The 24,835-nt window shown below is 35.5% G+C and overlaps 1 protein-coding gene across 1 annotated transcript; it reads left to right on the forward strand.

The window, feature by feature from the left end:
* The first annotated feature begins 407 nt into the window (after nucleotides 1-407).
* On the forward strand, nucleotides 408-24,408 carry Gm21756 (predicted gene, 21756). Its single transcript, XM_017318699.1, has 6 exons — nucleotides 408-516; nucleotides 5,826-5,892; nucleotides 6,466-6,500; nucleotides 21,327-21,444; nucleotides 22,203-22,293; nucleotides 24,325-24,408. The coding sequence occupies exons 1-6, from the start codon at nucleotides 408-410 to the stop codon at nucleotides 24,406-24,408; spliced, it is 504 nt and encodes a 167-aa protein (XP_017174188.1).
* The last annotated feature ends 427 nt before the right edge of the window (nucleotides 24,409-24,835 follow it).

A 24,835-nucleotide genomic window follows, 5' to 3' on the forward strand; every position in this document is an offset into this window, starting at 1 on the left:
TTAAACTGAGAAATGGCAGATTGATAACTTAGGTTCTAAAGGAGGTTTTTAAAGAAGTGAGTTAAAGAAGTTTTTAAAACAAGTTGTGAGGGAGAGGGACATGATAAATGGGATACACGGAGGAAATGGTACGGGTAAGTATATATATATGCATCACCATATTGAATATGTACACAGAACTCTCTGATAAAGGCAATTGATTAAAAATATACATGTTAAGTAAAAAAGAAATGATCTTTCATTGAGCTAAAATAATTATTTGATGTTTTGTTATTTTTAATTATTTAAATGATAATTTTTAATCAGGTAACTAAGTTCTTTTTTTCCTTTTTATTTTTATTGTTTTTTTTATTGTTTTTTTTTTCTTTTTTATTAACTAAGAAGACTACTGAGTTCTTATGAGAAGAATGGCTCTTAAGAAATTGAAGGTGATACCAAAGGAAGGTTACTTATTACTTTTGGACTTTGATGATGAGGATGATGACATAAAAGTTTCAGAGGAGGCTCTTTCGGAAGGTATAGCATTTCCAGTATTAATTGTGTCCTGCAGTTCATTAGACTTTACCTAGTCACCTGAAATGGAAGAAGTCTTTGTTAAGATCTTACATATACTTCATTTCTAATTTTACCTATATCTCTCTATTCCTATATACAAGGTTTTGCAGCACATAAACCTACTCTTGGAACTATATCAGCATATGTTGAGAGAGAAGAACTTTCTTGATTTCACCTCAAGAAAAGACGTGAACATTGTTCGTATAATATGTTTGCCAAACATGAATTTATTTCATAAAACCTGCAAATAAATTATTTCCTTTCTTTTTCTATTATATATTTTCCTTATTTACATTTCAAATATTATCCCCGTTTCTAGTTTCCACTCCAAAAAATCTCCTGTCCTCTCCCCTCTCCCCCATCTCCCCAACACACCATCTACCAATTCCTAACCCAGGTATTCCCCCATACTGGGGCATAGGATCTTTACAGGAACAAGTGTCTCTCCTCCCATTGATGCCTGACTAGTCCATCCTCTGCTACATATGAAGCTGGAGTCATATGTCCCATTATTTGTTTTCATTGATTGGTGGTTTAATCCCATGGAATTGTGGGGTACTTGTTAGTTCATGTTGTTTTTTCTTCTAGGGGCCTGCAAACTTCTTAAGCTCCTTAGGTATTTTCTCCAGCTCCATAATTGGGGACCCTGTGCTAAGTCCAAAGGATGTCTGTGAACATCCACTTTTTTATTTGTCAGGCATTAGCAGATCCTCTCAGGAGACAACTATATCATTCTCCTGCACCCAAGCCCTTGTTGGCATCTTCAGTAGTGTCTGGATTTGGTGGTTGTATATGGGATGGATCCCCAAGTGAGGCAGTCTCTGTATTCTTTTATTCTCAGCTCCAATCTTTGTCTCTGTAACTCCCTCCATGATTATTTGGTTCCCCATTCTAAGAAGGAATGGAATATCCACACTTTGGTCTTCTTTCTTCAGTTTCATGGGTTTTGCACATTTTACCTTGGTTATTCTGAGCTTCAGGGATAATATCCACTCATCAATGTGTGAATATCATGTGTGTTTTTTGTGATTGGGTTAACTCTCTTAGGAAGATATCATCCAGATCCATCCATTTGTATAAAAATTTCATGAATTCATTGTTTTTAATAGCTGTGTAGTAATTCATTAAGTAAATGTACCATATTTTCTATATACATTCCTCTAAAGAGAGTCATCTGGTTTCATTTCAGCTTCTTGTTATTATACATAAGGCTGCTATGGACAAAGTGAAGCATGTTTCCTTATTACAAGTTTGAACTTCTGGGTATAACCTTATCAATTTTATGAGGTCCCATTTGTCCATTTTTAATCTTATAGCACAAGACATTGGTGGTATTTTTTTTTTCAAGAATATTCCCCCTTTGCCCATGTATTCCAGGCTATTCCCCACTTTCTCCTCTATAAGTTTCAGTGTCTCTGGTTTTATGTGCAGTCCCTTGATCGACTTAGACTTGAGCATTGCACAGGGGATGAGAATAGATCAATTTACATTCTACTACATGCTAACTGCCAATTGAACCAACACCATTTGTTGAAAATGCTGTCTCCTTTCCACTAGATGGTTTTAGCTCCTTTGTCAAAGATCAAGTGACTATAGGTTTATTTCTCTGACTTCAGTTCTATTTCATTTATCTACCTGTCTACCACTATACCTGTACCATGTAGTGTTTATCACAATTGCTTTGTAGTGCAGCTTGAGGTCAGGCATGGTGATTCCACAAGAGGTTCTTTTATTGTTGGGAATAGTTTTTCCTATACCAGGTTTTTTGTTGTTGTTGTTGTTGGTTTGTTTTTTTTTGTTTGTTTGTTTGTTTGTTTTTATCAAATTCCAGGAGAATTTGTAAATTGCCCTTTCTAACTCAGTAAAGAATTGAGTTGGAATTTTGATGGGGATTGTATTGAATCTATAAACTACTTTTGGCAGAACAGCCATTTTTACTATATTAATCCTTCCAATCCATGAGCATGGGAGTTCATTCCATGTTCTGAGATCTTGTTTCATTTCTTTCTTCAGAGACATGAAGTTTTTATCATATATATCTTTCACTTTCTAAGTTAGAGTCACACCAAGCTATTTTATATTATTTGTGAGTATTGTGAAGGGTGATTTTTCCCTAATTTCTTTCTCATCCTCTTTTTCCTTTGAGTAGAGAAAGGTCACTGATATGTTTGAGTTAATTTTATATTCACCTACTGCACTGAAGTCATATATATGGTTACGATTTCTCTGGTACATTTTTGGGTCACTGATACATGCTATCATATATTCTGGAAATAGTGATATTTTGACTTCTTCCTTTCCAATTTGTATTCATTTGTTTTCCTTTTGTTGTCTAATTGCTCTGGTTAGGACTTCAACTACTATATTCAATAGGTATGAAGAAAGTGGGCAGCCTTGTCTAGTCCCTGATTTTAATGGGATTGTTTCATTTAGTTTAATGTTTCCTACTCGTTTGCTGTCTATTGTTTTTTTTTTTTAATGTTCAGATATGGGCCTTGAATTCCTGACCTTTCCTGGACTTTTATTATGAATGGGTGTTGTGTTTTGTCAAATGTTTTCTCAGCATCTAATGAGGTGATCATGTTGTTTTCGTCTTTGAGTTTGTTTCTATAGTGGATTAAGTTGACAGATTTCCATATATTAAACCATCCCTGCATTACAGGGATGAAGCCTACTTGACCATGATGGATGATCGTTTTGATGTATTCTTTTATTTGATTTGCAGTGATTTTATTGAGTATTTTTGCTTCGAAATTCATAAGGGAAAATGGTCTGAAGTTTCCTTTCTTCATTGAGTTTTTGTATGGTTTGAATATAATTGTAATCTGGCTTCATAGAACAAATTCAATAATGTTCCTTCTCTTTTGATTTTGCATAATAGTTTGAAGAGTTTTGGTATTAGGTCTCCATGTGTAAGACCCCGAAGATGGACCTCCTCTCAAGTCCAGTAAAGTCCCGGGATGAGCTGGCCAGCACCCCAATGACTTGAGAGAAATCCACACCTGATGCAAACTGCAAGAGGTTTTATTATCAGCTAGCTAAGGACAAACTCCTTCCACTGTGCAGGGCAGGGGCGTATGACTCTGAGATGTGACAGAAGAAGGTTTTTATTAGCTAGCTGAGGAATTGGGATGAGTTGGGAGGAGAGTTTGGAGGAGTTGGGAAGAGTTGGGAGGAGTGTTCTTCTCTGCCCGGATGTCCTTGGCAAAACTCCAATTTTCGAATCTCTAGCTGTAAGGCTCAGAAACCAAAAGGCTTTTTGGTGGCTGTAGATAACATAGAGTCTCTTTCTGGCTGTATTTTTATAAATCAGGGAAAACAATCTTGGAGAATATCCAGGTGCTTTACCTTCCAGGGAGAAACGCTCTAAGTTGTAGTCTCACATTTCCCACTCCTTCTAGTACATAGTTCTGATCTTATAAGTTAGAAAATTAAACCTCTGGCCCAGCTGCCAAACAAAGCCAACATGAAGTCACAGCTTTAGGATATGTAAGATTGAGAACCTCAGAAGCCCCTTGAATGAGACAAAAGAGCCTCTTGCCAGTGGGAGGAGGGAGGGAGGGAGGTTCCTGTGCAGTGCCCACTGTGCGTGAGCAGTGCCAGGCCAGTGGGCCATGGCAGGCTGGATGCCAGAACTGGGCACATGCTGGAGGTGTGGCAGCAGGGCTTGTGAGAATCATCAGGGAGAGTCCTTTTGATCTGAGTTCAAGTTTGCCAGAATGGTGGCACCAGACCAGGACAGGTACTCCTGTTTGAAATTTATGTGGCACCAAGATGGTTTCTGGTTCGTATGTTTTTTGTTTTTGTGTTTTTGTTTTAGTTTTTTATTGTGTTTCAACATTTCCAAGGCATCTTTTCTGACCAGTTGTAGGTCCTTCAAGTGAGCTAGTGGGAGTTCTGAAAAAGAAACATGAGTGTCAAACATTCCCCCTGCTTCTGTTAAAGGGGGGGGGTCCCCAGTTGAGGAGTTCGAATGGTGTAAGTTTAAATTTCCCTGTGGTGTTCCATACTCAGAACAAGGTGAAGGGAAAAAGAGCTGCATAATCTTTTCTGCAGGTCTCTAAAACCAATTTAGTCAAGGTTTCTTTTAATGCTCTATTCATGTGTGTTTTTGAGCTTTACTAAAGTTTCTTTTATGAGTGTGGATGACATTGCATTTGGCGTATAAATGTTCAGAATTGGGAATTCATCTTGGCAAATTTTAACATTGATGAATATGAAGTGTCCCTCCTCTTTTTTTTTGATAACTTTGGGTTGAAAGTCGAATTTATTTGATATTAGAATGGCTACTCCAACTTGTTTCTTTGGAACATTTCCTTGGATAATTGTTTTCCAGCCTTTTACTCTAAGGTAATATCTGTATTTGTCCCGGAGATTTGTTTCTAGTATGCTTGGTCTTGCTTACACATCCTGTCCGTTATTCTATGTCTTTTTATTGGTGAATTGTGTCCGCTGATATTATGAGATATTAAGGAAAAGTAGTTGTTGCTTCCTGTTATTTTTGTTGTTAGAGTTGGAATGTGATTCATGTAGCTTTCTTCTTTTAGGTTTGCTTCAAGATCAATTTCTTGGTTTTTCTAGAGTGTAATTTCCCTCCTTATATTGGAGTTTTCCCATTATTACCCACTTGATGGGCTGGATTTGTTCGAGCATATTGTGTAGATATCGTTTTGTTTTCTCAATCTATTGTAAAATTTTTTGATGCGTCTAGTAGCCTTGTCTGGCATTTCTTTTCCCTTAGGGTCTGTATGACATCTGCCCTGGATATTATGGCTTTCATAATCTCTGGGGATAAGTTAGGTATAGTTTTGATAGGATTTCCTTTATAAGTCACTTGACCATTTTCCCTTAGTGCTTTTAATATTCTTCTTTTTCTTTTCTTTTTTTTTTTATTATGCATTTGGAGTTTTGATTTCTATATGATGGAAGAAATTTCTCTTGTGGTCCAAACTATTTGGAGTTTTGTAGGCTACTTGTATATTCATAGGCAACTCTTTCTTTAGGTTAGGGAAGTTTTCTTCTATAATTTTGTTGAATATATTCACTGTCCCTAAATTTGAAAAACTTACTTGTCATTGATACCTATTATCCTTAAGTTTTGTCATCTCCTTGTGTCCTGGATTTTCTCGGTGTAAATATTTCCTTTCTAAAATCTCTTCCAAAAATTTACATGGAGAGTTTTTCGAGAGAAATTCAAATCGATAGTACTTTATTAACTATTACTTATATAGAATCCTTTCAAATGTTTCTGTTTTCTATTGTTAATACAGTAAAGAGCCCAGCGTTTGATAAAAATGAGAATATATCGCCTCAAGCAGAAGCAGATGAAGATATGGGGTAACATTTTCAATATTTTTTGCCAGCTCAATAGATTACTTCATAAGTAGTGTTTGTATTCCCTTCACTGGAGAAGTAGATTCAGGAAGATAGCAATACAAATCAGACACTGCTATATGTTGAGTTCAAGCCCAGCTTGAGGGCCTTCAGACCTTGTGATAACAAACACATAGCAACTAGTACAATATGACCACCTGCCTGAGATCTTCCAAGATATACACACAAAGAAAAGGAGAAAAATCATGAAAATAAGAGGGGGACCATCTGGCAAGAAGAAGGGTCTCAGCAAGAGTGGGAGACTAATGAATAAACTACTGTGGGTGTAAATGTATGAATTGGTAAAAGTAAAGGATACAAGATCACTTTGATACTCCACCATGTAATATATATATATATATATACATATGTATATGTATATATATATATATATGACATTTGTTCTTAACCAAACATTATATATTTATTATAAATAATTAAAAGAAAGTTCTTTTTAAAGTTTTGTGTGGGTAAGAAAAATGTCCTACCAGTCCACTATATTTCTTGCATTAATTTTTTATTTTCCTTTCTTCACAGAGATGAAGTAGACAGTATGTTGGATAAATCTGAAGGTATGTGTTTTTGGAGGTATTTGCCTGTTTTTTAAAGAGGTCAGAAGAGGGCATCAGATTTCTAGACTGTATAGCAAAAGGGGACAATTTTAGGGTTCACAGTAATTGTAGTTTCCTTTAAAACACATATGAGATAACTTCTCAGCAAACATTCAGAATGCAAGATTAGCTGAAGATGTAGCTCAGTGGTAAATCACCATTTAAAAGTGATGAGTTTCATCTTCAGTGGCAAAAATAAACAAACAAAAACAAACAAAGAAACAAAACAAAACAATAACAATAAAAACCCCAAACAAACCAACAAATGCACCAAATTAACAAAAATCCTACCAAACAAGCAAAACACAGTTATAAGTCTTGCAAATGAAATGTTAGGTTGTCCAGTTTGCCAAATTAACTGCAAATTGTAAAATGAGCAAGAAACCGAGTTTGCTCTTGTAAGGAAACAAGCAAAACCAGCAATAAGCATTTTAGGAGCCTAAACTTAGGCATGATTAGAGAAGAAAAAAAATATACAGTGGCTACCACAAGAGAACAAACCTCTCAGAGGGGCTAGAGAGATGGCTGTTTTGGTAATGTGCTTTCCTTGAAAGTATATAAATTAAGGAGGGGGTCTTAAATCGGCTTTAAAAATGCAGGCTGCAACCCAGTGAAAAGTAGGTGGAGACAGCTTGCTGCTAGCCAGGCTAGTGGCATTGGTGAGCTGCACAATCAGAGAGAACCTGTCTCAAGTTTTAAGTTTGGGCAGTCAGAGGTGGTTCATGCCTTAATCCCAGCAGTTGGTAACCAGGGTGAGGTCCAGGACTACAACCCTGCCTTGAAAAAAAAAAAAAAAAAAGGAAGTTGGAATGTGATTGAGAATGAAGCAAATGTCTATTTGTCGCCTTCTTATGCATACTTATACTGAAATGTATATGCATCAGTTTTTTACAATACTCTTTATCTGATTTACACAATCCATTAAAATGATGGTTTTTGTCTTTTTGTTTTTTCTCTTTGAGGAAATTGTCAATATTAAGAAAGTGTTATAATTTTGTAATCTCCACTGTATAGTACAAATAAACATGTTTCAAGAAAAATGATCAGCACACCTTAAAAGACACAAAGGACAGGGATGGAAAGATGGCTTAGAAATTAAGAGCACTTGTTTTTGGACAGAACCTAGTTTTAGTTCCTAGGACCCACACAATGGCTCAAACCCATTTTTAATTCTATATCCATGGGTTTTGGAATTCTCTTCTAGTTTCTATGTGCACCACACATGCATGTTTATAAATACAAACATGCAAAAACAAATTACTTAAATAAATAAAACAATTGAAAATTACAAACAACAGCACCTTCATCTGAAACAAAGTAGGAGAGTCTTGTTTGGGGTCCATTTTATTTTAGCTTTCAAGTTAGTATTGTAAACTTGGAAAATGGAAAGCCTCTGGGTAGTAGTGGCAGCTAAAATACTACCTCCTTTTTGCTCTTCAATGACAGACGACTGATTGAGCCTTTCTCACCCTTAGTACACATGTGCAAACACTGCCAATCAGCAAGGGCCTTGGCTGAGATTGTTTTCCGCTATCCAAACCCTGTTACCCAGTATGCTTTGTGGTAGTCATCAAGCCGAGTTCTTGTGGAAGCAAGGTTCTTGAGGAAGCATGGTAGGGAGAAGTCTCAGTAGAGGTAGTCAATTGTCTGTTGAAAGATGATTAATCCTGTTTGAGCTGGGGGCCTGTGTGGGGAAGAAGGTGGAGGGGTGGAGGTGTTACTTTAGGAGTAAGGAGAGGAGGTGACCCTCACTGGACTCAGGAAGGTACTGCTTCCAGGCTCACAATCAACTTTTCCCACTTAGGTCTCTGCTGAGAAAAACAGAGAACTTCGCTAAGGGCAGGGGTTTGAACAGAATTATTTTCTAACAGAAAGCAGGAAGGCCAGGGAATTGGAGACCCTGGAAGTCTTCTTGGGGCTTGGGGAGGTGAGGAGTGAGTAAATTGGAAGTCAGTTAGTGGAGCCAACAGACTAAAACCTTCTTTTAGCTGCTGCTGCCTGCCAGGAATTCATTAAAAACGAACTGAAAACCAGTCTTCATTTACCTCTACCTGTTGTTAAAATGGCAGATTCCCGAAATTTCTATGTATAGGCTCCAATTGCCTCAAAATACAGAGGCTCCTCTCAGCCTCAGAAGTGCTGGGACTTCAGACATAATTCAGGCCAGGTTGTTGTTATTTATTTGTTGTTTTGGTTTAGGACAGTAAGCTCTAACTCTATATCTCAGGATTGTCTGAAACCTCACCTGCAGCTTTGACTGGCCTTGAAACTGAAGTCCCCAGCCTTACAAATGTACCTGGGCCTGAGGAAATATGTGTTCTTTATTTTTTATATTTAAAATTTGTTTGTTTGTTTGTTTGTTTGTTTTTTATTCCTTTTTTCCTTGTTGAAGATTGAAACCAGAGCTTCTTGCTGTAGCAGTAACATATTTGTCCAGCCAGAAAAACTTTATATTTTAGATCTGCTTTAGATTTGTATTATGATGAAAAATATTGAGGAGCTTGGTTATGATAAAAGCAACCATGATTTCATTTGGAGATTGAGATGCAAACACATTTACTCTAATTTATCAAAACCCTAGCAACAATGGGACCAAAATTTAGATCATCGTGTGATTGCATATAAACCCACTTGAAGTCACAGTTAAAGCCATCATATTAGGTGTGTGTGTGTGTGTGTGTGTGTGTGTGTGTGTGTGTGTGTGTGTGTGTGTGTGTGTGTGTGTGTGTGTTTATTTACATTTCAAATATTAGTCATTTCCTGGTTTCACCCCAGAAATTACCTTTACCATTCCACCCTCCCTCTGCTTCTATGAGCATGTTCCCCCACCCACCAACACCCATGTCCCTGCTCTAGTATTTGCCTACACTGGGACACCAAACTTCACATGACCAAGGACCTCTCCTCTCATTGATGTTTGACAAGGACATCCTCTGCTATGTATTTAGCTGGAGCCATGGGTCCCCCTCTTTGTTTGCTGGCTTCGTCCCTGAGTGCTCTGGGGTGGGGGGCGGTCTGCTTGGTTCATATTATTGTTCTTCCTGTAAGGTTACAAACCCCTTCAGCTCCTTCAGTCCTTCCTCTAACTCTTCCACTGTGGACCCCATAATCAGTCTGATTGTTGGCTGTGAGCATGAGCCTCTGTTTTTGCCAACCTCTGGCAGAGCCCCTAAGGACACAGCCATATTAGGCTCCTTTCAGCAATCATTTGTTGGTATCCACAATAGTGACAGGGTCTGGTGTTTATATACGGGATGGATCCACAGGTGGGGCAGATTCTGAATGGTCGTTCCTTCAGTCTCTGCCCTGCACTTTGTCTCCATATTTCCTCCCAGTAGTATTTTGTTCCCCATTCTGAGTAGGACGGAAACATGCACACTTTTTTCTTCCTTCTTAAGGTTTATGTGGTCTGTGAATTACATTTTGGGTATTCTGAACTTTTAGGATAATATCCACTTATCAGTGAGTGCATACCATATTTTTTCCTTTGGGATTGTGTTACCTCATACAGGATGATATACTTTAGACATATACGTTTGCGTGTGAACTTCCTGAAGTCATTTTTTCTTTATGGTCACTATACATTTTTATCACTATTTCTCTATAATACAGCTTGAGGTCAGGGATGATTCCCCCTGAAGTTCTTTTATTGTTGTGAATAGTTTTACAATATCCTGGATTTTCGTTATTCCAAATGATTTTGCATATTGCTCTTTCTATCTTTATAAAAAATTAAGTTTGAATATTGATGGAGAGGGCATGGAATCAGAGCTTACTTTTGGCAAGACAGACATTCTTACTAAATTATTTGGGACACCAATCTATGGCCATGGGAGATCTTTCCATCTTCTGAGAATTTCAATTTCTTTCTTCAGAGACATGAAGTTCTTGTCCTACAGAACTTTGACTTGCTTTTTTCGTGTCACACCAAGGTATGAGACTATTGTGAAGAGTGTTGTTTCCATAACTTCCTTTTCAGCCTGTTTATCCTTTGAGTAGAGGAAAGCTACTGATCTATTTGAGTTAATTGTATATCCAATCACTTTGCTAAAGTTGTTTCTCAGGCTTAAGGGTACTTTAGTGGATTTTTTTGGGGTCACTAAATATACTATCTTATTACCTATTAATAGTGATATTTTCATTTGTTCTTTTCCAATTTTTAACTTTTTGACCTCTTTTTGTTGTCTATTTAATCTGGCTAGAACTTCTAGTACTATAGTGAATAGGTAGGGAGAGAGTGGGAAGCCTTGTCATATATTAGTGGGATTGCATCGAGTTTCTCTCCATTTATTTTGATGTTGGATCCTGGTTTGCTACTATGTTTAGTTATGGGCCTTGCTTTCTGAATCTATCCAAGACTTTCATCATGAAGGTGTGTTGATTTTTTTTAAATGATTCCTCAGTGTCTAATGAGATAATACTGTGTTTTTTTCCTTGAGATTCTTTACATATTGGATTACATTGATGGATTCCCATATATTGAACCATTCCTGTATCCCTGGGATGAAGCCGCTTGATCATGTAGGATGATCATTTTGATGTGTTCTTGGATTGTGTTTAACAGGATGTTATTGAGTATTTTTGCATCAATATTTATAAGTTAAATTGGTCTGAAGTATCCTGTCTTCATTGGGATTTTGTATGGTTTGGGTATAAGAGTAAATGTGGCTTCATAGAACAAATTAAGTAGTGTTCATTTTCTTTTGTTTTTGCATAATAGATTGAAGATTGTTGGTATTGGTGTTTCATTGAAAGTCTGATAGAAATCTGTACTAAACCCATCAGATACGGGGCTTTTTTTTTTTTTGGAGGGGGGAGCTCTTAATGACTGCTTCTATTTCTTTGGGGGTTATGGGAGAGTTTACAGGGTTTATCTCAACCTGATTGAAATTTAGTACCTGACATCTGTCTAGATAATTGTCCAATTCATCCAGATTTTCCACTTTTGCTAAGTTACAGGCTTGTGTAGTAGGATCTGATGATTTTTTTGGATTTACTAAGTATCTGTTGTTATGTCTCCCTTTTCATTACTGGTTTTGTTAATGTTGATATTTTCCCTGTGCCCTGTAATTAGTCTGGCTAATGTTTTATCTATCTTGTTGACTTTCTCAAAGGTCCAGCTCCTAGTTTGTTTGATTTTATGTTATAGTTCCTTTGTTTCCACTTGTTTGATTTCAGCCCTGAGTGTGATTATTTCCTGCCTTCAACTCCTCTTGGGTGAATTTCCTTCCTGTTATTCAAGGGGTTTTAGGTGTTCTGTCAACCTACTACTGTATCTTCTCTCCAGTTTCTATTTAGAGGCATTCAGAGCTATGAGATTCCCTTTAACACTGCTTTAGTTGTGTTCCACAACTTTCAGTATGTAGTAACTTCATTTTTTTTAAACTCTAAAAAGTCTTATATTTATTTTTTTTATTTCTTCCCTACCTGATTTATCACTGACTGGATTTTTGTTCACCTTCTACGTGTACATGGGTTTTCAATTATTTATATTATTATTTCAGATCAGCCTTAGTCCTTGGAGATTAGATAGGATGTATGAGATTATTTGGATATTTTTATATCTGTTGAGGCATGTTTTGTGACTGATTATATTGTTAATTTTGGAGAAGGTGTCATGAGGTGCTGAGCAGAATGGACAATTTTTGTTCTAGAATAAAATGTTCTATAGATATCAACTAATGTATTTGTTTCATAACTTCTGTTAGTTTAACTGTGTCTTTTTTTAATTTTTCTTTCCAGGATCTTTCCATTGATGAGGGAGGGTTGTTGAAGTCTTCTGCTATTATTGTGTGTCGTGCAATGTGCATTTTGAGCTGTACTAAAGTTTCTTATATGAATATGGATGCCATTGCATTTGGACTATAAATGTTTAGAATTGAAAATTCATCTTGGTAAATTTTAACTTTGATGAATATGAAGTGTCACTCCTTGTCTTTTTTGATAACATTGGGTTGAAAGTCAAATTTATTTGATATTAGAATGGCTACTCCAAATTTGTTTCTTTGGAACATTTGCTTAGAAAATTGTTTTCCAGCCTTTTACTGTGAGGTAATGTCTGTCTTTGTTCCTGAGGTTCGTTTCTGGTATGCTGGGTCTTGCTTACACATCCAGTCTGTTAGTCTATTTCTTTCTAATTGGTGAATAGAATATGGCGATATTAAGAGATACTAAGACAAAGTCTTTGTTTCTTCCTGTTATTTTTGTTGGAATTTTGTTCATGTAGCTATCTTCTTTTAGGTTTATTTCAAGATTAATATCTTGCTTTTGCTAGCATGTGATTTCCCTCCTTATATTGGAGTTTTCCCTTTATTATCCCTTGAAGGGTTTGATTTGTTCAAAGATATTGTGTAAATATTGTTTTTTCACGGAATACCTTGTTTTCTCAATCTATGGTAAAATAGTTTTGCTGCATATTATAGCTTTGGCTCTTATTTCTGCTCTCTTAGTGTCTGTATGATATCTACCGTGGATCTTATGGCTTTCATAGTCTCTGGGGAGAAGTTAGGTGTAATTCTGATAGGAATTCCTGTATATGTTACTTGACCATTTTACCTTACTGCTTTTAATATTCTTTCTTTGTTTTGTGCATTTGGTGCTTTGATTAATATATGATGGCAGGGATTTTTGTTTTTGTTGTTGTTTTTCTGGTCCAAACTATTTGGAGTTCTGCATGCTTCTTGTATGTTCATGGACATCTCTTCCATTAGGTTAGGAAAGGTTTCTTTTATAGTTTTATTGAAGATATTCACTGACCCTATAATTTGGAAATCTTACTTCTCATCTATACCTGTTATCCTTATGTTTTTTCTTCTTCTTGTGTACTAGATTTCCTGGATGTACTTAATTTTACTTAGTTTTTAAAATCTGTTTCAAAAACTCAAAACGGGCAGTTTTTCCAAAGAAATTCAAATTGATAGTACTTTATTAACTATTACTAATATGGCATACTTTCAAATGTTTACATTTTCTATTGTCAATACAGTAAATAACCCAGCAATTGGTAAAGATGGATATATATCGCCTCAAGTAAAAGGAGATGAAGACATGGGGTAATATTTTCAATTCTTTTTCTTTTTTTCTTTTTTTTTTTTTTTGCCAGTTCAATAGAGTACTTCAAAAGTAGTGTTTGTGTTACCTTCACTGGAAAAGTAGATTCAGGAAGATCAGCATTTCAATGTCAGATGCTGCTATATGTTAAGTTCAAGCCCAGCTTGGGATCCTTTAGACTTTGTGATCACAAACACATAGGAACTCATACAATAGGACCACCTGCATGTGATATTTGACACACTCAAAGAAAAGGAGAAACATCATAAAAATAAGTAGGGGACTATCTGGGAAAAAAAAGGGTCTCGGCAAGTGTGGGAGAGTTATGAATAAACTCCTTGTGGGGTGTAAACGTATGAATTGTTAAAAGTAAATAATCCAAGTTCAAGTTGGTAGTCCACCACATATTTTATATGCATATGACATTTGTTCCAAACCAAACATTATATATTTATTATAAAAAATTAAAGAAGGTTCTGTGTAAAGTTTTGTGTGTGGTAAAAAAAATGGCCTACCAGTCTACTATATTTCTTGCTTTAATTTTTTATTGTTCTGTCTTCACAGACATGAAGTAGGCAGTATGTTGGATAAATCTGGAGGTATGTGTTTTAAAAATATTTCCCTGTTTCTTGAAGAGGCCAAACGAGGGAAACAGATCTCTATAGAACCTATAGCATAGGGGGATAATTGTAGGCTTCACAGAAATTATAGTTTTCTTTAAAAAATACACACAGATAACTTCTCATCCAACATTCAAAACTAAAGATTAACTAAAGATGTAGCTCAGTGGTAAAGCACCATTAAAAGTTATAAATTTCATCTTCAGTGGTGAAAACAAAAACAAAAACAAAAAACCAGCAAAAAAAAAAAAAAACCCAGCAAATTAACAAAAAAAAAAAAAAAAAAAGCACCAAAGAAACAAAACACAGCAATAAGCCTAGTAAATGAAATGTCAGTTCGTCCAGTGTGCCAAATTAACTGCAAATTGTAAAGTGAGCAAGAAAACCAATTTGCTGTTGTAAGGAAACAAGCAAAACCACCACTAAGCATTTTAGGAGCCTAAACTTAGGCATGATTAGAGAAATAGAAAAAGAAACCAAACAAACAAAAAACAAACAAACAAAAAATTGCAGTGTCTATAGCAACAGAACAAACCTTGAAGAGAGGCTAGAGAGATGGCTGTTTTAGTAAAATGTTTTCCTTGAAAATAAAAGTGGGGGCCTAGAATCCACTTCTAAAATGCAGGCTGCCAACCAGTGCTGAGTAGGTGGAGACAGCTTGTTGGCTAGCCGAGGTAGTGGCATTGGTTAGCTGCATATTCAGAGAGAACCTATCTCAAGTTTTAAGTTGGGTCAGTCAGTGGTGGCACATGCCTTAATCCCAGACGTTGGGAGGCAGAGGCAGGGAGATTTTTGATTTTGACGCCACCCTGGTATACAGGGTGAGTTCCAGGTTAACCAGAGCTTTTCAGATAAACCCTGACTTGAAAAAAAAAAAAGAGAAAATGAAAAAGAAATTTGGAATATAATTGAGAATAAAACAGATGTCTATATCTGGCCTCCTTATGCACCCATATACTGAAATGTATACACTCCATTTTTATCCTGAAACTTTTTATGATTTACACAATCCATTAAAATTATGTTTTTTTTTGTTGCTGTTTTGTTTGTTTGTTTGTTTGTTTTTCTGTTTCTGGAAATAGACAACATTAACAGAGTCATTTTTTATACTATCCATTATATAGTAAAATTAAACATCTATCGTTAGAAATGATCCAGCACACCTTAAAACACACACAGGATAGGAATGGAAAGATGGCTTAGAAATTAAGAACACTTGTTGCTTTTGTACAGAACCAAGGTTTAGTTCCTAGAACCCAGATAATTCTCAAAATCATTTTTAATTTTAGATCCAGGGATTTTGGCATCCTATTCTAGTTTCTAGGGGAACTAGTCATACATGTTATATAAATACAAACATGCAAAAACACTTTAGTTTAAAAAAAAAACAAAAAAAAAACAAACAAAACAAAAAAAAAACAATTTAGAGTTACACAGAACAGCCCCTTCATCTGAAACAAAGTAGGAGAGTCGTCTTTGGAGTTCATTTTATTTTAACTTTCAAGTTAGTATTGCAAACTTAGAAAATGGAAAGCCTCTGGGTAGTAGAGGAAGTTAAAATACTACCCGCTTTTTGAAGCTTTAATCACAGATGATTGAAAGAGCCTCTCTTACCCTTAGTACTCATGTGCAAACACAGCCAATCAGCAATGGGCTTGGCTGAGATTGTTTTCCCGCTGTTCAAACCCTGTTACCCAGTATGGTGGCTACAAAGAGTTCTTGAGGAAGCAAAATTCTTGAAGAATCATGGTAGGATGAAGTCTCAGTGGAGGTAGTCAATTGTCTGTTGGTTAATCCTGGTTCAGCTAGGGGTCTGGGTGGGGATGAAGGTGGAGTTTTGGAGGTGTTTCTTCAGGAGTAATGAGATTAGGTGACCCTCACTGGACTCAGGAAGTTGCTACTTCCAGGTTCACAATCGACCTTTCCCTCTTAGGCCTCTGCTGAGAAAAACTGAGAACTTCACTGTAAGTGCAAGAGTTTGAACAGACTAGCTCCTAGCAGAAATCAGGAAGGCCAAGGAAATGGAGACCCTGAAAGTATTCTTGGGGCCTGGGGATGTGAGGTGTGAGTAAACTGGACTTCACTTAGTGGATGAAACAGACAAGAACCTCTTCTGTGCAACTGCTTCCCACCAGGAATTTATTAAAATGAAACTGAAAACCACTCTACATTTTAACGTGTTGTGAAAATGCCACATTGCCGAAATTTCTATATATAGGTTCCAAACTGCCTCAAATACTAGAGGCTTCTCTCTGCCTCAGAAGTGCTGGGAATTCAGACATAATTCAGACCAGGCTGTCTTTATTTATTTGTTGTTTTAGTTTAGGAAAGTAAGCTCTAGCTCTATATCTCAGGATTGTCTGAAACCTCAATTGCAGCCTGGACTGGCCTTGTACCTGAAGTCCTCAGCCTCAGAAATGTAATGGGGCCCGAGGAATCATGCCTTCTTTATTTTTTATATCTAAATTTTGGGGGTTTTTATTTTTCATTCCTGAAGATTGAAACCAGAGCTTCTTGCTGTAGCAGTAAAATATTTGTCCAGCCAGGAAGAATTTTATATTTAAGATTTGTCTTAGATTTGTATTGTGATGAAAAAGGTTGAGGAGCTTGGTTGTGATAAGAGCAACTATGATTTTATTTGGAGATTGAGATGCAGACACATTTACAATAATTTATCAAAAAACTAGCAGGAATGGGAAAAATTTAGATCATCCTGTGATTAGATGTAAACCCACTTGAAGTCACAGTTAAAGCCATCAGAGTGTGTGTGTGTGTGTGTGTGTGTGTGTGTGTGTGTGTGTGTGTGTATTTATTTACATTTCAAATATCAGCCATTTCCTGGTTTAACCCCAGGAAATCCCTATTCCATTTGACACTTGCTTTGTTTCTATGAGCCTGTTCCCTCACCCACATACTCCACCTCCCTACCCTGGCATTTGCCTACACTGGGGCATGGAGCTTTCACAGGACAAAGGACCTCTCCTCCCACTGATGTCTGACAATACCATCCTCTGCTCTATATGCAGCTAGAGTCATGGGTGCCCCTCTTTGTTTGGTGGCTTAGTCCCTGAGTGCTCTGGACTGTCTGCTCGGTTCATATTGTTGTTCTTCCTGTAAGGTTGCAAACCCCTTCAGCTTCTTCAGTTCTTCCTCTAACTGCTCCCCTGGGGACCCCATGATCAGTCTGATTGTTGGCTGTGAGCATCAGCCTCTGTTCTTGCCAAGCCCTGGCAGAGCCTCTCAGGAGACAGTCATATTAGGCTCCTATCAGCGAGCACTTGTTGGTATCCACAATAGTGACTGTGCCTGGTTTCAGTATATGGGATGGATCCAAAGGTTGGACAGAATCTGGATGGTCATTCCTTAAGTCTCTGCCCTGATCTCCACATTTCCTATCAGGAATATTATGTTCCCCATTCTAAGAAGGACTGAAACACCTACACTTTTGTCTTCCTTCTTCTTGAGCTTCATGTGGTCTGTGAATTACATTTTGGGTATTCTGAGCTTTTAGGATAATATCCACTTGTCAGTGAGTGCATACCATGTTTTTTTTTTCCTTTGAGATCACACAGGATGATATATTTAAATCTCTCCATTTCATGAAGGCATTGTCTCTGTACCATTACCATACATTTTTTTAATCACTATTTCTGCATAATACAGCTTAAGTTCAGGGATGATTCCCCCTGAAGTTCTTTTATTGTTGAGAATAGTTTTGGGATATTCTGGAGTTTTGATATTCCGAATGGTTTTGCATATTGCTCTTTCTGTCTCTACGAAGAATTGAGTTTAAATTTTGATGGAGAGTGCATGGAATCTGTAGATTGCTTTTGGGAAGACAGCCATTTTTACTAACTTAATCTATGACCATGGGAGACCTTTCCATCTTCTGAGATTTTTCAGTTTCTTTCTTCAGAGACTTGAAGTTCTTGTCATAGAAATCTTTCACCTGCTTGGTTTGAGTCACATCAAGGAACTATAATTTGTGACTTTTGAAAGGTGTTGTTTCCATAATTGCCTTTCAGCCTGTTTATCTTTTGAGTAGAAGAAAGGTACTGTTTTGTTTGAGTTAATTGTATATCTAGCCACTTTGCTGAAGTTGTTTTTCAGGTTTATGGGTTCTCTGATGGAATTTTTGTGGTCACTTAAGTATACTATTTTATTATCTGCTAATAGTGATATTTTGATTTATTCCTTTCCAATTTTTATTCCTTTGACCAATTTTTGTTTTCTAGTTGCTCTGTCTAGAACTTGTAGTACTATAGTGAATTGGTAGGGAAAGAGTAAGAAGCCTTGTCTAGTCCTGTCTTGTCTTATTTTAGTGGGATTGCATCAAGTTTCTTTCCATTTAATTTGATGTTGGCTTCTGGTTTGCTTCTATATTTAGGTATGTGCTTAAAATTCTTAATCTATCCAAGACTATTATCATGAAGGTTTGTTGATTTTTTTTTCAAATAATTTCTCTTCATCTAATGAGAACTGTGTGTGAATTTGCTTCAATATATGTGTGCGTGTTTCTTTGTGTGTGTCTGTGTGTGTGTGACAGATACATATATATGTATCTGATGAATCCGATTGTTTCATAACTTCTCATTAGTTTCACAGTGTCTCTTTTTCATTTCTTTTTTCCAGGACCTCTCCATTGCTCAGAGTGGGGTGTTGAAGTTTCTCACTATTATTATATGGGGTACAATATGGACTTTGAGTTCTAGTAAAATTTCTTTATGAATTTGGTTGCCCTTGTATTTGGAGCATAGATATTCCGAATTGTGAGTTCATCTTTGATGAATTATCCTTTGATAAGCATGAAGTAACATTACTTAACTTAAAAAACAAAAAAAAAGTACTTTGTGAACCTCCTCTTTTCACAGTAGGCCCTCTTGACTACTGAGGTGTTTTTGTAACAGCTTTGAAGGAATTTTAAAAGGAAAAAAAAATAGATGTAAACAATTTCACAGTTCCATGTACTCATAGCTAAGTGATATGTATACAAAATTCTATACATGAAACATATTTTCATTGATCCAGTGCTAATTTTATATTAAGTCAGTTTCTTTTCTAGGAGTCTTCTGTGCTTCCTTCTTTATATGGCACAATGCAAAACTGAATTCTTTAATGTAACCCTTATAACTTATTTTTAAATTTTATGTTATGGTTATTGTTTTTTTTTTTCTTTCACGTGTGTATGTGCACAACTAGTGTGTCTTGTACCTGAGGAAGCCAGATGAAGGCCTTGAATCCCCTGAAACTGAAGTTATAGGTAGTGAGCCACCTTGTGGGTTTTGGTACTCCAATCTCAGAAATCTGGAAGGGAACCAGTGCTCTTAACTGCTGAATCATCTCTCCAATCCCTTCATTGTTTTTTTTTCTTTTTATGAAATGAATTATCTAACTGTAAGTGGAAGACAACTTACTAAACAATGAGAGAATGATACTCAGATTCTAAAGTATCTGTTTTAAATTATATGTAACTGAATGCTAAGTGAGCTTTCTCAGAAGACAGTAACTTGTCTTTGAGATATGGTGTCATTATGTAGTTCAGGCTGGCCTGCATTTTCCTATTTAACCTATGCAGTCTTTACACTGGAAATCTCCTGCTTAAGCTTCCAATACTAGGATCATACACAAAAAAAACATCTTACATGGCTTACTAAACAATGCTCCTAATACCTATTTTTGGACTTATTTATGTGTATTAGTGTTTTGCTTACAGTTATATATGTGCACCACATGTGTACCTGTTGTTCAGATATCAGTTGATTATTTCAGATACCTGGAACTGGAGTCAGATAGTTGTGAGCCACCATATGAGTGCTAGACACCAAACCTATGTCCTTTGCAAAGAACAGGAAGTACTCTTAACTGCTGAGCCATATCTCTACCCCCATGAAACAATATTATATTTTTAAAAAATAATATTTTGCTTCTTTCAAGTTACCCATTTTACCAAATTATTTTTTTTTCAACTGAAGGATTTGCTCTATTTAGAGGAGGCAGAATAATCATTTAATAATCTGATTTTGTCTAGCACTATGTATGGTGAGAATATTAAACATGTATACCGAAATATAGCTTCATCCTAGTTACTGAAAGCTAACTGTGCATGCTAGAAAGGTACTAAACATTTTCTGAAGCATTACAATTTTCATGAACTGCAGCAGTTACTGATCAAAAGTTCCTACCATAATTTTCTTCAATTGTTTTTTTAAAGGATATGTTCTGAAATATAATTACCAATTCACTTTAGAAATAATTTTATTTTGATTAAAAAAAAACTTGGAGATCATTGTTTTAAACATAGATTTTAACATTTTTATCTATTTTTATTTATATAGGTATTTTGCCTATAAGTATGTCTGTGAGTCATATACATATGTACCTGGTGCATGCAGAATTTAGAACAGGGCATCACATCCCCTGGAACTGGAGTTGGAGATATTTGTGCACATTATGTAGGTGCTAGGAATCAAATGCAGGTTTGATTCTGACAGGGTCTCATTTGTAGCTCTGACTGTCCTGGAACTCAGTATGTTGACCAGGTTAACCTGGAACACACAAATATCTCTCTGCCTTTTCCTCCAGAATACTAGGATTAACATGGGAACCAATATGCCCGGCTGCCCTCTTATTTTAATTGAATATTTTAAACAATGGGTCTAACAGTTCCACAGTCAAGTTTGTTCTTTCAGTTGCATCATCTTTTTTTAGATTTGGAAAAGAATTAGCCTTTATTAAAAGTGTTTCCCTATGAAGAATTAAGTATACTTTTGATCCTTTGTTTTGTGCATTTGTTCTTTTGAAAACTGTTCTTGAAGCTCAAAATTATTTTCCTTACAGAAATTAAAATTCAGATAAGATTAGATATTTCTTATCCAAAATACATGGACTGTTTTTTTCTATGTTGTGGAACATTTCTGTAGACTTTACAGGTTGAACATCCTTCATCTGAACATACCAAACCCTAAGTATTCTAAAGTATGAAGCATGTTTGTGATATCTATCATTTAATTTTAAGTTTCCATAGCATTATTGAATGAAATTTATCTATATCTATTTTTACTTGAATACATGGAATCATCTATTTTTTCTTCAAAATGACCCTTTATTTTTAATATAGATGACATTTATAAGACGCTTCACATAAAGAGAAAATGGATGGAAACTTATGTCAAAGAATCTTTCAAAGGCAGCAACCAGAAATTAGAAAGATTTTGCAAAACGAACGAACGAGAGAGGTAGAGTTGTTATATTTGTAGGGTCAAATGTGTATCATTTTAAAAATTATATGTGGCTGAAGTTTAAAAAAAATTATATCATGTCTGATTCTTTAGTAAAAATGTTTGGCTTTGATTTTGTCTAAACAGTTAACCCTATAACATCATGCCTTCAAGCAAACTAAATCTAATTCATAGAAATCTATGAAAATTTTATTTTCTGCTTTAAGTCAATGTTAATGAGATTTAAATTTTAATTTACATTCATTGTGGAAATACAGAAGTCTTGCACATAGTCTTAGGAATGTAATTTATGGATTATTATGTTTAACAATATTCAAAAGGAACAACTACAATTACATATGCAGACAATTTGTATATTTTAGTTGACATGTTTTGCACTGTCTTTACTAAGGCAATGTATGAAAAATAAATTAGAACTTATATTTGGTAGAAAATAATGAAAAAAAAACACATTGAAATATAATTAAATTTTGTACATGTATATATATGTGTGTGTGTATGTGTGTGTGTGTGTGTGTGTGTGTGTGTTAGGTGTGTGTTGTGTGTGTTTATATTTCTTTAATTTTGAAAAGCTAAAACGTAAATGAAAACCTCTCTGATAATATGTTAGAGGAAAAATCTATAATGATTTCCCATTAGATATTTTATACTGCTATTTTTCTTTTTATAGTATGAAATGTTCAATTGAATTTGTTTTGAGTGTTCTTTTTCATATTGGTATGAAATGTGCCTGCTTTTGTTACTGTGCTTTACAGGAAGAACATCAACAACAAATTTTGTGAGCAGTATATAACTACATTTCAGAAGTCTGATATGGATGTACAGAAATTCAATGAAGAAAAAGAAAAATCAGTGGTTGGTACCATAAAAAAACTTAATATTTAACCTAGTATTACTAAGTAGGAATGGAACAACTAGCCTTGAGTTCAGCATATGAAACTAAATTAAGTTCCATTATCTATCTATCCTTGCTTCTGTTCTAGTCTTACTGAGATATAAACTATTGATTGCATACTCTATCAATGAAAACGACTAGGCACTTTATGGTATACCAGATCATAAATTTTCAAGAGGCAGACATTTGCAGAAAGATCAAGAGATGATTACCAGTGACTACAAAAAAAAAAAAAAAACACAATATATCAGAGTTCAAAGAAGAGAGAAAGCTTATTTATTGGTTTCACCTGGACTCTGTTGTTTATATTAAAAAACCAACTCAATTTGGTAAATCAGTTCTTACAGTCCTAAATTTAGTAAAGATTTAGTAACAACAGAGGATGGAAACAAACAATCTCAACAGCCCTGGAAGAATTTTCCTGTGGAAGAATATCATATCAGCAAACAATTTTAGATCATGCCTCCATTACTCTACCAATCACTGTAGTCATCATATGGTTTCCAAGTAAGATCTGAGGCAACGATAATCATATTAACTATTTTATTTTATTTACTGGTTAATAGTTTGGAAAGTATTCAATTTGAAAGGAACAGCAAATTCATTCTTGCCTCAGAAGGCATTGAGGAACCTGCCATTATGAGTCAGTTCTGGAAAGAGATAGGAACTAAAGATAAATAATAAATACTCCAATTGAAGACAGTTTTTAAACATTGGACTCTGGATGACATTTCAAGGGAAAGTGATCATCCCTGTAAATAAGGAGTCTAAAGACAGAACAGCAGGGTACTTCAAGATTTGTAATTCTGCATATGGCAGCTGGTGAGAGGGAGCCAGTAAAGGAAGAGAACCACTGGTAGAAAGAAAACTACCATGAGTGAAGGAAAGTTTTAAAGAAGAAAAGATCCCTAAATGTGTCATATGCTGCATGTGGGCCCAATAAGATTGATTTACAGGGCTGGAAGATGGTTTAGTTGGTAATCTTTCTCCCGTGTAGGCATGGAGACCCCAGCTTATATTCCCTGCATTGGGATGAATGCCGACACCACCACCACCACCAACAAAATAAACAACAACAAACTAGCAACACTAAAAACAAACCACCACCACCACAACAAAAAAAAGTTGGTGTGGTTGTGAGCATTTTAAAACAACCAATCTCAGATTTAGTTCAGAGAAAAGAAGATCTCCAGATCTTTGTAGCCACCAGGTGTAGCATAAATGATGACCTCTAGGTTTAGTGAGATTCTGTCTCTGAAACAGTACTGTGAAATCAAAGATGACACCCAATATTAACCCTTTGTCTCCAAATGTATGCAGGTGCACTTTTTTTAAAGATAAGCATTGCAAATTAGAGGTAATTTTACTTAATTATGATGATTTGAGTGCAAATGTGAGGTAAAAAATTGATCACAGTGAATAAAGGGCAAAACAGGATTGTAGTAGCCCAAGGTGAAAAGGTGTAAAGGGCTTGTCTTAATTTTTTTTTAAATGCAAATTATCATGGTTGTGTGCAACCCTAAAGAATACAATGAGAACTTTATGTTACTACTTCTATATGTTGCTTGAGATTGGAACCTAGAGAAAACCAATCAAAGCTTCCAAGACTAGGATTTTACCGAGTTCATGTATACATGGTGCATGCCTATAAACATAAGAACTTGAGAGGCTAAGGCCAGTCTGTGCATTATGAAAAACTCTTTCACATTAAAAAAATTCCTACCCCACAATTGGTAGCATAATTTTATTTCATGTTATTGTAAAAATATACATATATTTAGTCAAAATAGTTGTTAAAATTTTAAATCAGTTGGAAAACTATTCCTTTTAACTTTCATATAGAATTATTTTTGCTCACATAAATGTTTTAGTATTAGATATACATTTAGTGTTTTATTGTTAGACTACCATGCATGTTGCATGGCAGTAACAACAAAAATAAACAGAATTGTTATACTAATGTTTTCCTTTTACATTTGTAGAATAGTTGTCAAAAAGAACAACAAGCATTGAAACTGTCCAAATGTAGTCAGAACCAGACCCTGGAAGCAGTTAAAGATGCATGAGAAGTCCATGGAGGTATGTTGCACATGGTCCATAAAATGACCTTAGGAATCTAAATATGTTTTAATAATCATAAAGTTTTAACTACTTATTATTTTGAATTATTTCTGACTGAAATGACTGCTATTATCCATAAAATCCTAATGGCTTTGTATGAATTATTAAAGATATGAAATGATAAAATGGGAATTTGACCTCAGATGTACCTCATACTTTAATAACACTATAATTATCCTGCTTTATTAAACATAACCCTAACACTAACCCTAATCCTAATCCTGACCTTAACCTTTACCCTATACATCATCTGCACAGAATCTTTCATATTTGTATCCTTGGGAATTTATTTAATAAGAGGTACTTTTCTGTTTTAGGTTTTGATGAACTTGGGGACCAAGAACTAAGATATGCTTTTTGGTGTAGATGGTG

This window comes from Mus musculus, chromosome Y (genome assembly GCF_000001635.26).
Source record: "Mus musculus strain C57BL/6J chromosome Y, GRCm38.p6 C57BL/6J".
Classification (NCBI taxonomy): Eukaryota; Metazoa; Chordata; class Mammalia; order Rodentia; family Muridae; genus Mus; species Mus musculus.

What these genes read in the sequence shown, in the direction of transcription:
- Gm21756 (XM_017318699.1), top strand. Translation starts at nt 408, where the DNA reads ATGGCTCTTAAGAAATTGAAGGTGATACCAAAGGAAGGTTACTTATTA. An exon ending in TATGTTGGATAAATCTGAAG is followed by an intron (nt 6,501 to 21,326) that starts GTATGTGTTTTT and finishes TTTTTAATATAG; the next exon opens with ATGACATTTATAAGACGCTT. An exon ending in AATTCAATGAAGAAAAAGAA is followed by an intron (nt 22,294 to 24,324) that starts AAATCAGTGGTT and finishes TTACATTTGTAG; the next exon opens with AATAGTTGTCAAAAAGAACA.